General features: G+C 37.4%; 1 protein-coding gene across 5 annotated transcripts; it reads left to right on the top strand.

The window, feature by feature from the left end:
• The first annotated feature begins 276 nt into the window (after positions 1–276).
• On the top strand, positions 277–14,342 carry LOC113107650 (DNA (cytosine-5)-methyltransferase 3A-like). Of its 5 annotated transcripts, none has more exons than XM_026270300.1 (26): positions 277–434; positions 1,703–1,832; positions 1,923–2,068; positions 2,305–2,503; positions 2,703–4,426; positions 4,503–4,671; positions 5,589–5,657; positions 5,964–6,025; positions 6,318–6,449; positions 7,066–7,143; positions 7,282–7,431; positions 7,546–7,653; positions 7,747–7,876; positions 8,072–8,182; positions 8,328–8,372; positions 8,850–8,929; positions 9,052–9,164; positions 9,256–9,439; positions 9,818–9,902; positions 10,018–10,163; positions 10,505–10,595; positions 10,714–10,862; positions 11,129–11,214; positions 11,337–11,406; positions 11,604–11,722; positions 11,865–14,342. In XM_026270300.1, the coding sequence occupies exons 2-26, from the start codon at positions 1,709–1,711 to the stop codon at positions 12,004–12,006; spliced, it is 4,512 nt and encodes a 1,503-aa protein (XP_026126085.1). In that variant the 5' UTR covers positions 277–434; positions 1,703–1,708; the 3' UTR covers positions 12,007–14,342. The 5 variants fall into 5 exon arrangements, with proteins under 5 accessions (XP_026126085.1, XP_026126084.1, XP_026126086.1 ...); XM_026270299.1 differs by lacking the exon at positions 277–434 and adding an exon at positions 552–692; XM_026270301.1 differs by lacking the exons at positions 277–434; positions 5,589–5,657 and adding an exon at positions 552–692.
• The last annotated feature ends 786 nt before the right edge of the window (positions 14,343–15,128 follow it).

The following is a 15,128-nucleotide window of genomic DNA, read 5'->3' as shown; positions in this document are numbered from 1 at the left end:
AAAAAAAAAAATTCTAATGTAGTATGTTGGATCACTGATGCTATGATACATTCAATTATTAAATACCGTTCAACAACGTTTGTTACTGTCACGTGGCTTTCGTTTGTGATCAATCTATAAATCACTTCCCGTGTTAATTGTATCAACAGTTCATTTAATAAGATTAAGTATAAAGTGAATCATTATGTCTGCGTTAGAAAAGTACTTGTAAAACTTCGTTGCATTTATTTATTTATTTTAATTATTTCACATATAAATTGTATAATCGTAGTATAATCGTAATGTCCAAAATAGGATTTATGTGTTTTTAACAGAATACGATGTATTTAATTGATAAGGATATTTGTAAACTGTGCGATAAAAAAAAAACCGGGATTTCCGTTCTTGGCATCGGGGTCATCGCTAACGTTTACGAATTAATCAACTGACACACGGTAAGTCAGTTTAAACTTATATTTCACATCTGTATCTGTCTTGACGTGCAAATACCGTTGTCACCGAGGAACGACACGCTATTTCGTACGTGAGAAATCTTAGCTAGCTAGCTAATGCAGTATAGGACCTCCTACTTTGGATTGTACAGGCCAATCCGTGTAGGACAATGCATATGTTGGGGGAAGGCACTGGCTAGATTGGGGATTACATTGTAGACTGGGGAGTAGCGAGGTCTCTGGACCAAGGTACAAAATAAGGTAGGACATTTTTCATGTTTTTAAAAGCAAGTTTCGATTTGTCATGTTTTGTGACGAGTTACGATTATACTGAAACAGAAACCATTCTTATGTTTCACGTTCCCATAGTTTATCTGTATGTGATCGACCATTACAGCTACACAAAGACATACTAACAAAGGCAACCGGTCTTTAAAAAAGGAGAACACGCTTAAGGTTTATAAATGAAAAGGGTTTACTCAATTGTCGTTTTTAGCAAACATGATTTGTACTGCATGTTAGCTGATTACATCTGAGTTAGGGACTTACTTAAAACCACACGTCAGTTTCGTTATCGCGAATCCAGTTGTTTTGAAAAGGTCCAAAAAAGACAATAAGGGTCACAGCCGAGGTAAAAAAAAAAATAACCGCATGCTAATACAACTATGTCACCCCACCAATAAATCAACCGCTAAATATCCAACGTTAAATGCATCCACCGGTATGTTTCTTATACGTGTTTATTTCGTTGCTTTCATTAGATTAATTGAGCTCATTGTTGTTTGAGATTCTGGGTGTATCTAGTTGTTGTCACCGGCTAAACCTGTTGAAGTGAAAGGTAGATTTAAGCGTGCAGTATTCGCGGCAAAAATTGCCCCGCGAGATTTTCGTGAACTGGGGAGGAGTTGTTGAACTCTGCACACTGACGCAAGAGAGAGGCTGTAGTCTTTTCAGTTTTGAGGAAGTCCAAAATGAACCAGATTAGACTACAAAATATGTATTAAACATTATGCCTTTTAGATTAACCTCAAAACTTATCTCACATGTAACTTTACATGATATAATTCATTATTTTTACATTAAGATTAACTTCACATTATACACCTATCTAAGAGTAACTTAAACTTAAGAATTTAAAAGAGTAACTAAGTAACATCAATATATGTATGTGTACAAAGTTCCCTAGTAACTGGTTTACTATTGCTATTTACCTGTGTTTATGATTTATTGCTTCTAACTGCAGTTTCACATTGTTATTTTGCTTATGAAAGCATAAGATGGCTATGAATGTTAGTCTGGACCCCAATAACCCTGATGACAAGTGCAGTCGCTATGAGGTTTTGTCCTGGATCAATGAAACATTACAGACTCATTTTACTCAAGTGGAGCAATGTCGTTCAGGTACTGCTTAAATTATATTTTGTTACTATCTACACATTGCCAACAGCTTGAAACTGAATTTACACAATCTTTTTTTCTGTTTTTATAAAGGTGCATGTTTTTGCCAGCTTATGGACTTGCTCTTCCCAGGGTCCATAGACATGAGCAAAGTAAAGTTTGAGTCCCAAAAGAGGACTGATTTTAAACAGAACTACAGTCTTCTGCAGGCGGCTTTCCAAAAAAATGGAATAAAACAGGTGAGGTTAACCTGAATCTATTCTTTTAACCTCATGAATCCTCTTGTGTATAAAAATATAAACGTTTAAGTTGATATTTGTAAGTTTGGTTATATTTCTTAGGATGTTGTTGTTCTGTTATTCTACAGACTTGTAGTACTACACTCTAGATATTTAAATGTGAATCTTGTATAATTTGAGAAGGTTGTCAACTCCTCACACTCAATTTTTTTCTCAATTTTTGATGCCTCTTTCAGCAAGTCCCTGTGAAGCAGCTTCTCACAGGAAAGTTTAGACCCAATTTCACCTTTCTGAAATGGTTCAGGAAATTTTTCTTTGCCAATGAGAGACAAGGGAGAGAGTACAACCCAGTTGAAGCTCGTAACGGTCAGGATATTGTACAGGTAGATGAACCTGTTAAATCTCCAAGATCCTGGAAAAATCCATGTGAATCTGGTGAGACATTGTTGTTTATTCAGTTTTTTTTTTTTTTTTTTTTTAATGGTGATTTTTACTGTTTTATTTGATTAATTTTCCCCACAATCAGGGAAAATGTTAAAATACGCCCCAATAGTACTGGGAAATCCATTTATCATTGAAATAAATTTAATATTCCATCACATCACCAATGTAACTTGTTTTCCATTTTACACAGGCAGAGTAAGAGACGAGTCTGACAAAGACATGGAACTGAATGGAAGGAGAGAACCTTTGACTTACGATTCTAAATGGGAAAGAACCTTCAAGTGGATCAGAGCCAGTCACATGGGAGACAACTGTGCTTATTGCTCTTTGTGTGACTCCAATATCATTCTACATGCAGGTTTTTTTGATCTGAAGCGTCACCAGCAGACTCAGAAGCATATGAAGCGTGAGATGGGAGGATTAAATTCATCTGGCAGAAAAAAGATAGAAAACTCTATTCCCTTTAGTGAAACCATGCTTCTTTTCATTCAAAACCATTGCCTCTCCAGTTTACCCTCAAGGATCAACAAGGTCTCCCAGCGTACTGCAAGCTACGTCCTCGGCCTAAATTATCCAAATGATATTGTTTCTGCTTGTAAGATGAATCCCTACTGTATCTATATATATGGTCAGGTGCCGCTTGATGCAGAAAGCAGAGAAAGAACCTCCTGCCATGTGGTGCTAGTAGGCTTTTTTGAGGAAAAGCGAGCAAGGTATTGTATCCGACTCCTTGATGTCTTTCAGGCGGAAGATGGTAGCTCTGTATCTGGATGCTTACACAATGTCCTTCAAAAATTTGAGCTTCCTTCTGGCAACATGGTTGCTTTCTACGTTAATGACCAAGAACAGACCTCAGGAAGTGTTGTGACACACATCCAGGAGCTCAGCCCACGGGTAATTGATCTCGGAGGACTTTACAGCATACCTGACTCTGCCTGCAGTGCTGGCCTACGAGCTCACTCCAGTCAGGTTCAGGAACTTATTGCCAACATCTATGAACACTTCTCAACTTGTTCCACCAGCAACGACAACATCAAGGTGCTGTTTGCGGGCATTGAAGGACTAAGGGACACCAGCGCTCCCCTCTCACACAGTTGTGAGGAGTTTTGTGTGCTCGTTCAAAGAATGCTCGAAATGTGGAGTGATTTGGTATCATACTTCACTTCCTGCGATGAAAATAATGATAAAGCTAAGCAAATTTGTTCGCAGTTGGAGGATCCTAAAATCAGGATCACTTTGATGTTTCTGGATCATGCTCTTGGACCACTCCGTACCTTCGAGCAGCACCTGCAACAAAGCAAAGGCTCTGTTCGTGCCGATCTTGTCCAGATCCTTCGAGAAGCAAGTGGACTCCTGCGTTCGTATGCCTCCAGCTTTCTGCGCCCCCAAGCGGTCATACGCTACCTGAAGGAACGAGACCCAGCCATCCTGGAGAACTCCACATTCTGCCTTCCTGCTACTGAGCTTAGTCTGGGAGGTGTGGTAGAAGACTTCATCTCTGCCAGAGAAGAAGAGCTAGCAGATTCCGTTAATGTGTTTCATGATGAGTGTTTAGCTTTCTACAAAACTCTTACAACCTCCATCGCTGACAGCATACCTCTGAGCGATAGTGTCCTGAGGGGCATTTCACAGCTCCTCAGCCCAGCTGGAAGATTGAAGGTCACAGGAAAGAGTATAGTTGACCTTGCTGTACAATTTGGCATCTGCTCCAAACCTGAGGATTCTGCTAAACTCACAGATGAGTTCTTGGAGTACCAGCTTGTAGAAGATGAAGAAGACACAACCCTTCCTCTGGAGCAATACTGGTGTAATGTGCTCAAGACTTTTCCACCAGAATCCATCTTCAAGAGACTTGTCCTCTGTTTTTTGATTTTGCCCTGTCCATCTCTTGAAGCAGAAAAGATCTTTGCACAGGTATATAGTGCGTTCTATCTATCTGTCTATCGTATTTAATATTTTCATGTGATTTAATGAGTTTACTTGCTCGCAGGCTGTTGAAAATGGAGATGTTGCTTATTGGGATGATAGTTCAGAGGATAGTGACACAGACTTTACAAAAGAGCTGGATTCCAATGATGACTCTTCTCTAGACCACACTGAAGTCAAGACATCACCTATCAGAAATGGGCAAATGAAAAAAAACAGAGGTAGCACAGCAGGTAAGTTATCCTAAAGGCCTGCTTGCTTTTATTTTATTTTAATTATTTTTTTACATTAAAAATGGCAGCAGCAATCACTGGTAAAATATTTTCACCAAAACGATTCGCATTGACAATGACAAATATCCTCAGCCTCCAAAAATGTCAACCTTGAAAAAAAAATGAACCTACACATCAGAAAAAGGCTCGCAGATCTCAAAATCATTTATTTATTTATTCTTTTTTTTTATTTTTTTTATTTGGGAATTTAGGATGTACAGGGTTTTTTTTTAGATAGATTAGTCTATCTGAACACCAAATTGTGCTTTCAAGGAAAGGGCTTCTACAATGAGCACTTGTGAGGAAGAACTAAAAACTTTGACTAATTATTGGGCTTTGCAAGGTTAACTACGTTCAGTTTCAAGTTCCATTGCTGAGGAAAATGTTTGGATCAGATCATGTCAGAGCAGGCTGACGATGGCTTTCCCTTTTTCATTGTGAGAAGCAGCTCATTGGTCACTGCCGAGACCATAAGAGGCTTCAATATTTTTCATAATTTCTGGGTGTATTGATGATTTGATATATTGCTTATGTAAAATGCCTATGTGGGCGGTTCTTTGAGGGAAAAGCTGTAAAGTGATGCCGACTGCCAGATGTCTAGCTCTGCAAGACTAATATCTGGAATAAAGCGCATGAAGATGTAGAAACGTCTTCTAGCTTGCATGTTATTAACATGGGTGCTAAAGGGTTCCCCTCATAATACTTTATTACTCTCCTAATTAATTGTCACGGATTAATTTAGTGCTGTCATATACATTACATAGTAAGTTGTAATTTATATACATTTTTTGCATGGCTGTATAGTGCAGATCAAGTTCTAACCAGTCAGATCCAGCAGAGGCTGGTTAGATTGATGTAAACAATGTGCTGTTTTCCAGAGATGGTTCAACACTCAGTCACAGTGAAGCCGTGTGTGGTGCGACTGGAGAAGATCACCAGTCAGAGAGGTGTGAATGAAATGCTTAAGAAGAGTTTAAGAGGTTCTAGAGCAGCTGCAGAGTAATGCTTCATGATCTCAATCACTTCTGGTGGCAAATGTCTGTTGGTCTGAACTTTCTTCCTTTGCTTCCACCCTATGCTAAAGAAAGTTGATCAATTGGATTGACAATGCAAATGTATATGCACTGTTTGTCTGGGCTCAGAGTAATGTTAATTGTTCGCTATCTGTGCTTTCCTTTTATACACCTCAAAATCGATACACTCATATTTGATTATTACATTGAACTATTTTAAAACATGTTATTTTTCGACAGAAATGGATTTAAGGAAAAATGGAGCCGATGATGATATCTGGACTAGTGGCACGATGCATGAGGTAATAAAAGCTGGAAAACAACTGTGGCATTGTACTGAGATGATAATGCAAACTATGACTGATTAGATCAACTAGTTATCACAGGGGGAAAAAATCACTGGCACACACGCGCGCACACACAGAGACAAACCAACCATATCATCACACTAACCTCTCCTGATTTAACATCTTTCTTTCCTTTTCTACATATCTGCGATTTGGCATCCAGATACTGATTACTTCAGTGTAGGAGTCATGTGACCCGAGTGACTGCGTATGTGTGTAATTTGTGTGCATATGTATGGGTCTGTAGGGCTCCGTTAGGGGGATTTATGGTTGGGAGAGCAGCTTACGGCAGAAACCGCAAGAACGTACCGTCTTTCAGGCTGGTACAGGCACCTGGAGCAAACCGGTGAACCCAGACAAGGACAGCAAACCCGAGGTGGTATGTACCTGCCCAGGTCAAGATTCAGTGGTCTGTCTGGCTTATCGCAGGTGTTGAGGGTCTACCTCAGTATTGTCCCTTTCACGCTCTCTGTATTACATTGAGCAGTTTTCATAAGCCATGGATGCCACTTTATGAATGTGTGCATGAGTCCTGTGGTTTCCTTTCCAGATGGTAGATTGCTCTTTAGAGTCTTCATTCTCGTCTGATGTTCCACCTGTAGCTATGTGTCCATGTCTGTTTTTCCTCTGTAATTGCATTGCTAACGTTCTATATCTGCTTGTCCATGGTGTTTTTATTTTTTTTATTATGCTGCTTTAGAGGAATATGTATTGTAAAAAGTGCTTTACAAATAAATAAAGATTTAGTTTGTTGTCGTGCATGCTGTACTGATACACTAACATACATGATAAAAATGTTTGTGTGACCAAAAAAAAAAAACCCCATCTTTTTGTGGTAATATTTACACAAGCTTAAAGTGAATCACTTTCAGCTTCAACAAGACTTTCTCAGTAGTTCGCACTGTGAAAGCTAGCAAAAACAATTCAGCAGGAGACTTCATTTAAATTGGGTTCCAAAGCATTCACTTTAGACTGTTTGTTTCTCACTAATGTAGGTTAAGAACAATGCTCGTTCATCTGCATCAAATTCGACACCAAGCCCCAGATCTGGAAAGAGAGAACAAGCATACCACGTAAGTTTCTAAACCTCTCTTTCCTCATTTCAAACCTGACCACTTGTGTATGTTTGTCTGTTTCTCACTGATCTAAGACATCCAAGACATCCATGCTATGAATGTAGCATTTATTATTGACTGCATGTCTCTCTGCAGGACGGAAAAGGTTATGCCATTGGAGAGCTTGTGTGGGGAAAAGTAAAAGGCTTCTCTTGGTGGCCTGGACTGGTGGTGGTGTGGAAGGGCCGGGTGCTTCCTGTGTCTATGAGGCGCGTGGAGTGGTTTGGAGATGGCATGTTTTCAGAGGTTAGGAGTTTTTACTTGCTTTCTGTTCCCTGATTCTCATCTGAGAGATACTTTCCCCCTTATTCTTCAAAGGATCTGTTTCATGTTGCAGCATGTTTCTCTTGTTGATCTTAGATTCATACAGAGGGACTGCAGCCCTTCGCTGCGTTTGCAAAGTGCTTTTGTAGTAAGTCCTATGAAGGTCTGCCTACCTACAAAAATGCCATCTATCAAATCCTAGAGGTACAGTGAAAGATACTTGGAAACTAGGGTTGAGAATGAATGACCAGTTCTTATTCTATTCATATTTAAATATTGCATTATTTTTTTGTGTAGTTGGCAGCAGAGCGCTGTGGGAAGAATTTCCCCCCCTCTGAGAAGAAAGGGGAAGAGGTGAAGGCCATGCTGGATTGGGCATTTGGAGGCTTCCAGCCCATGGGTCCTGATGGATTTTTGCCTCCTGTGGGTATGTAAAAAAAAAAAACTGAAAAATATCTGTAATTTTAAAAAACAGTTGGATATTGACAACAATTTTGAAGTTCATAAGAACAGAGAGTACCAGAGGGACTCCACATTGATCTTAAAATTAGGTCTATACACAGACATGTCAAAAATAGCAAAAGCTCTTCACCATAGTGCCTTCTGCTGTTCTATTTCACAGACAGCTCTGCCAGTAAAACAGAGTCTGATTCTTCAGTGTCTGATTATCAGCCTCCAGCCAAGAGGAAGTATGTCTTCAAGAACAGGCAGTCAGCTCAAGATTACACCAGAGGTGAGATACATTAATCTGTGTAAAGGCCCGAGCTTTGCCGTAAAGATCATAAAACACTGATTATTGATGTTTTAGGTTTTTAATTTATTAATTTATTTTTTTTTGTAAGAAAACAAACCCCTATGTTTTGTGTTCCTCTTTTCAGATCAAATGGTCCATGAGGTCACCGTTAAAGGCAGAAACATTGAAGGTAAGTCACTCAAGATTCATAATTTGAGTTTAATAATGAAATTATTCTAGGGTTTATCAACAATTGAAATTCCTGGTTGTTTTTTCTGCTTGGCCAATCAGAAAACCTGAAGATATTAGGAATTGTTAAAATTGTTCCCTGAATATCCCAGCCTGGAAAAATTAAGGACATTTTTAAAAGGTCATGGTAGAATTGTGGCAATATGGTTATGCTTGGCTCTGAAATATTTAAATAATTAAAAAATAAAATGATATTGTAGAAAAGAAAAATAGGAAAGGGCATGTCGATTCATTGGTCACACTTCAGATTAAATTATTAAATATTAAAATTAAATATTAAATATTTTCACAGTTGTCACCACATGAAATCACACCTTTTATTTGATTATTTTTAGCTATTTATTTTTGCCTTAAGGGCATTCTCATTGCTCAATCGTGTATTTTAATTCATTACAAGGTAATTATTCTCTTTCCTCAGATTTCTGCCTGTCCTGTGGAACTGCCAACACTGAAATTTTCCATCCACTTTTTGAGGGAAGCCTTTGTTTTAAGTGCAAGGTGTGAATCGATTCTTGTCTTAATCTGTTTAGAGCAAAATCATAAAATTAATATGCTACTTAATATTTGGTGCCCAGAGTGTCATTTTTTTTTTTTAATTTGCTTGTTTTGTATTTGTGTAGGAGAACTTTACAGAAACACTATACAGGTATGATGATGATGGCTATCAGTCATACTGCACCGTGTGCTGCGCCGGACAAGAGGTCATTCTCTGTGGAAATGCCAGCTGCTGCAGGTTTGAACTCAAACTTATGCAAACGTAAACCTTAATGTGATGTTAATCATCATAACAGGTAGTTTTACAGACTTTCTTTCTCCCCGTTTAGATGTTTCTGTAAAGACTGTTTGAATATGCTGGTGGGAGCTGGGACGTTTGATAAGCTGAAGGAGGTTGACCCATGGAGCTGTTACATTTGCCTGCCCTCTAAGTGCTACGGCGTGCTCAAGCTCAGGCCTGACTGGAGTGTTCGTGTCCAGGAGTATTTCGCCAATAACAGTGCCTTCGAATTTGTGAGTATCATTCTTATACTCCTTGTTAGATATCTACCTGGTCATAATGAGATTTATTTTGTTATACACTACCATTTAAAAGTTTAGGTTTAGTAGGATTTTTTATTATTAAGTCTGCATTTATTTACTTATATTATTTTGATTAATAATGCTGTTGCATTTTTTAAATAACCATTTTATGTTTGAATATATTTCAGTTTTAATATTGAATGTATTCGGTTTGAATTCCTTTGTCAAAGCTGTATTTTCATCAGCCATTACTCCAGTTATCTGTGTCACATAATGCTTCAAAAATTATTATAAGATGCTTATTACACAAGTATGGAAAACCAGAATGATGTTTTAATATGAAGAACACTGTTTTTGTCCTTATTTTAGGAGCCACACCGAGTGTATCCTTCTATTCCAGCTCATAAGCGTCGTCCAATCAGAGTCCTCTCTCTGTTTGATGGGATTGCAACAGGTATGTTTTTGTGTTCATGTACCTTGAAATTTGTGCAATAGCAGTGAATTATACCACAGTGATTTTTTTTTTTTTTTTTTTTTTCGTACCTTCATACACGCTTCTTTTTTTGTAGGCTATCTGGTCTTAAAAGACTTGGGCTTTAAGGTGGAGCGCTACATTGCCTCTGAGATCTGTGAAGACTCCATTGCTGTTGGGATGATCAAACATGAGGGCCAGATTGAATATGTGAAAGATGTGCGCACCATCACAAGGAAACATGTACGTATTGAGCTTTTTCACAAGATATAGTAAATTATTTCACAGACATTCTTCAAGTAGTTAAAGGTTTTAACAGTTAACTAGATTTAATGGCTAAACATGGCTATTTTATATACAGTCTTTCTCATATCTGTAAGAACCATGTTAAAAAAAAAAAACTAATATCCTTGGTTGGGTATGGTTTGAAGCATGACTGCTGGTCTAAGATGGTCCTGAGCAGGAGCGGTTATGCTTCAAAACATACCTAACCAGCAAATGCTGTTTTTTTTCAACGGGGAACCAAGGCAAGTCAATGTGTAAAGAACATTTTTAAGCTTCCTTTTTGTCATACCATTTTGTAGCTGGCCGAGTGGGGTCCATTTGACCTCCTGATTGGTGGAAGTCCATGTAATGACCTGGCCATGGTGAATCCAGCCAGAAAAGGTCTTTTTGGTAAGATGTTTATCATTTTCTTGTACTTTGTTACCTTTTCAATTGAGTTGAATAGGAGCATGGATTTGTGTAACTCTGTTTCAAAAAGGGATATTTGTGAGTTCTCATGTTCTTTCAGAAGGCACAGGTCGGCTCTTCTTTGAATATTACCGCATGTTAACTATGATGAGGCCGAGAGAGGATGATGATCGCCCCTTTTTCTGGCTCTTTGAGAACGTAGTAGCCATGAGTGCCCATGACAAGGCTGATATCTGTCGTTTCCTGGAGGTAAAAATACTTTTTTTCTTTATTTTTCCCATCAGGTTAGAGGTGTGGTCACATTAGAAACACATCTTACACAGAACAGAAGTCGATTATTATTACACATTATGTTGAACCTGATGCCAACTTTGTATAGGAAAATCTTTTGCCAAAAGTGGACAAAACACCTTTATACGTGCTATTTACCAATGGTGTTCCCATCCCTTCCCATCCCATCATTGTTGTTGTGGTTGTAGATTGTTATGAAATATCATGCATTTATCTGTTTCCAGTGTAATCCTGTGATGATTGATGCTGTGAAAGTAAGCCCAGCCCACAGGGCTCGCTACTTCTGGGGAAATTTACCTGGAATGAACCGGTATAAATGCAGCAGCACACAAACAATCACAATATCTGTAAACATGAAGTGTAACTTCATGGACATGTATGCATGTTCAGTAATAGATGTTTGCACAGATTAATGTGAATTTTTGTTTTTAGACCACTTGCGACTTCACTCACTGATAAAGTAGAACTGCAGGACTGCCTGGAGGTCGGACGAACCGCAATGGTAAATTTATTGTACCTTCTGACAGAAAAGTTGATATTTTGTGAATGAAATAAAAGAATTGCACAAATACACATTTTCATTTGTAGTTTTAGTTTACAGCAGTCCTAGAAAATATACATGACTGTCAGGACTCTAGGTTTAACTAGGTTATATGGTATAATGTCAAAAACAATTACATCTTATTTCGATTTCATCAGTTCAGCAAAGTTCGCACTATCACCACCAAGTCCAACTCCATCAAACAAGGGAAGATGGGGCCTCTGCCGGTCACCATGAATGGAAAAGAAGACTATCTTTGGTGCACTGAAATGGAGAGGTCAGATATATTTATATGAACTAAATTTTACTCCGAGTTTAGCAATATCAGGTTTGCAATTTGCATATAGTAATTCAATGGGTTTGGTTAAAAAGGCATTCATGTGGCTCTAAACAGTTGTATTTTTTTTTTTTTTTTTCAGAATATTTGGGTTTCCAAAGCATTACACCGATGTGAATAATATGGGGCGAGGACATAGGCAGAAGCTGCTTGGGCGGTCCTGGAGCGTTCCCGTGATCCGACACCTCTTTGCCCCTTTGAAGGATTACTTTGCTTGCGAGTAAACCACCATCTGGTCCAGGCAGCACTGGCACTGGAGGTCCAAATTAAGTTTCTCAGATAAATGAATTCGATTTTCTTTTTATTTTAGTTTTTCTCCCTGCAGATTCTGACCTCAGAATATTGCCAAATTTTAATGTTGCATTTGTTCTCAAGTTCAGAAAGCATGTTATCCTGATGATTTATTCTTGGAACGCACAGCCACTTTTGGATTGGATTCTCTTAAGTACTGTCATTTTTAACTTGTACATTTTAAAGTGATTTTTATGCTGGAGAGAGCCACACGATACTCCACCCACTACCTCAGTGCCGTTCTGTGATTTGTTCATTGTCTGGAGGAATGCCGCTTTATGCCTAATTTATAATAAGTTAATATTAATTTGGTTTGGTTTAGCAGTTTTAAACTTATGTCATCTTTTTAGAGCACATTTTTACATTAAATCGTTTCCGTGTTTTTAATAAACATCCTGTTGTTAAATATTGCATTTTAGAATTTTTACAATTATAGTAATGTTATCATTCCATTTGTGCAGTTTTATAATACAGGATGTTTGGCCATCATGACAACCGTACTAAATCAACATTTAAATGTTTTCCTATTAAGGAGCATCTATTTAAATGAAATGAATGTTAATATACAGCGTAGATGACTTGGGTTTCAATTAAACTGCGCTTAATTTATAGGAATACATGCAATCTTATAGTGCTCCATGTATTCAGAAGCACAAATGTTGTCTGTGCCATTCAATTTGACTCAAACCTTGGGCTGTTAGATTTGAGTTGACAGTAGCCTTCCAAAGCTTTTTTACTTTATTTTTATTTTTATTGTTATCTTTATCATTTATAATAAATCTGCAGAGCAACACTGCTGTTTTAAGACTATTTTTGAGCATTTTTAAAACCTCGTAGTCCACACTATCATCATTTTACAAGAAACAGATCATCAACCCTTAACATTCAAGTATTTTGTTTTTCATTTTGCCCCATTTGTTACCTGTATGCACTTCCGATTTTAAAACTGTTGGCTGAAACTGTGGTCACTGCAGCATTCGTTTGTTATTTTTGGTGAGCATTTCAAATACTACAATATCCAAGTGAGAGTTACTGAAGCCTTTTTGTCGAAATTGATACAATTTGATCAAGGGCTTAAACTCTGAATAAGTGCCTACAAACTGATAGGCTATTTTTTTTTTATGAGGAAAAAAGAAAAAGTGAACTGATTGTAACTGGCTTGACTTCAGACTACTTTAAATGGCATAATTTTGGCTACTTTGTCTAGTGCAAGTGTCTAAATTATATCTTACCTTTGAAATGTCTTGATACATTTCGTTATTAATTGTGGTCCACTGTCAGTGTGAAATTAGGTGCTTCAGAATGTGTGTATAAATACATTGTTTTATTTGTAGTTGTTTAGCATGTGTATTTTTTTAGCATTATGTGGATCATGGGGATTTGTGGTTTGGACTGTCACAGGTCAAAGCGTGTGACCATACATCATCTGTTTCCCTGACATTTTCTGGCATGGATTTCTATGAATTGATTATATACTATACCTGCATGCTATCGGTCAGCTTTATTTTCAATCATTACCTTAAAATATAAAAACAATAGGGAAGCAAATCCATTTTAGGTCACTCCAGAAATGCCATCTAGGTCATGTCTGGGGAGAAAAGAAGACGTATGGTCAAACGAATCCAAGCTTATCTTTAAATTTTTGTAGTTTTTTAACAATGTATGCCAACTCAAACTAAGCTTGATTAAACCAGATTTAGTGAGGCATGGGCCAGCCTGAGGGGTTATGTGTGCTTTTGGTGAAATATCATTTAACTGGATTACATGTCTTGATGCCTTCTGGATATCTATGTCTTGTAGCAAAGCTTTAGAAATTCCCAGTAGGAACTGTGTTGGTGCTGTGTTACATGTGATTTTTGTAAAATGATGGTCCATGTGTAATTTTGGAGGTGCGGTATGGTTATAAAGAATATCTTCCTCAGGTCTTTTCAACACCAGCAGGCCTCAAAGGACTGTGATCTTTAGCATCACACTTGATTATTTTTTTTTTCAATTCTTTGTGAACAGAATATACAATATATTTGTACTCTTGAAATTGCCCTTAATACCTCTTTTTCTTTTTTACTTTTGAATGGGTCATTCAAAACCCTGATGTGTTTTGGTGCTAAATGATATGCTAATGATGTATGTAGTTCTAGAATGATTTCCCTGGACTGATGATTGACAAGACTGGTTTTATTTTAATCTTTTGATATAGTCTGCTTACCTAGCTTTAATATTCCATGCTTGTACTAACATCAGTGAAGAAAAATAAACTGCACCAAACTTGTTTGATCTGTCTGTTTTTTTTGTTTTTTTTTGCCAATTAATTGTTTTATCAACTTAACAAACTAAACATTTGGTCTTTCAGACCAATGTGTCAAATTTCTGCTTGCTTTGGCTCAATTTTTTTTATTTTATTTTTTTTATTGCAGTTTAGTAATGTGCTAAGAAGCATGAGATGAATTACTCAAAGACATTCAAATTTAGTTCAATAAAAATAATATTTAATATATGAGATAAGGTAATAGAATAGGTAACTTAAAACAACAAATAGAAAATGGAAAATAACCTGTACAATGTGTGAGAGTGATTTTAGATTAGTAAAATAAAAAGGAAAAGGGCTCAGAAAATCACTCTGGATCCCTCACATCCAAGTCACCCTTACTTTGAACTTTTGCCATCTGGCTGGCACCTCAGAGCCGCAAATACCAGAACAGCAAGGCACAGGAACAGTTTCTTCCCCCAGGCAATCTACCTCATAAACAGTTAAATGTTCCCTACTTATGCTTATAAACGTGCAATATCCTTATATTTATTTGTTAACCCTCCATCCTAGAACATTCCTGCATCTCACTCAATCCTATTCCATTATCATTTATAGCACAATTGTTATACACTTATTTATTTGCCAATTTGTAAATCTCTTTTTTTTTTTTTTTTTTTGTCTGTGTGTTGTTGTCTCTGTGTACTGGAAGCTTATGTCACTAAAACAAATTCCTTGTATGCGTAAGCATACTTGGCAATAAAGCTCTTTCTGATTCTGATTTCTGATTTCTAAAGCGTACACACCAAA

This window comes from Carassius auratus, chromosome 8, assembly GCF_003368295.1.
Source record: "Carassius auratus strain Wakin chromosome 8, ASM336829v1, whole genome shotgun sequence".
Taxonomy (NCBI): domain Eukaryota; kingdom Metazoa; phylum Chordata; class Actinopteri; order Cypriniformes; family Cyprinidae; genus Carassius; species Carassius auratus.
This window is presented reverse-complemented; position numbering and strand designations above follow the sequence as displayed.

Coding starts and splice junctions, on each gene's coding strand:
- LOC113107650 (XM_026270300.1), top strand. CDS start 1,709: ATGGCTATGAATGTTAGTCTGGACCCCAATAACCCTGATGACAAGTGC. Junction 9,440..9,817: donor ATAACAGTGCCTTCGAATTT/GTGAGTATCATT, acceptor TCCTTATTTTAG/GAGCCACACCGAGTGTATCC. Junction 11,723..11,864: donor TGGTGCACTGAAATGGAGAG/GTCAGATATATT, acceptor TTTTTTTTTCAG/AATATTTGGGTTTCCAAAGC.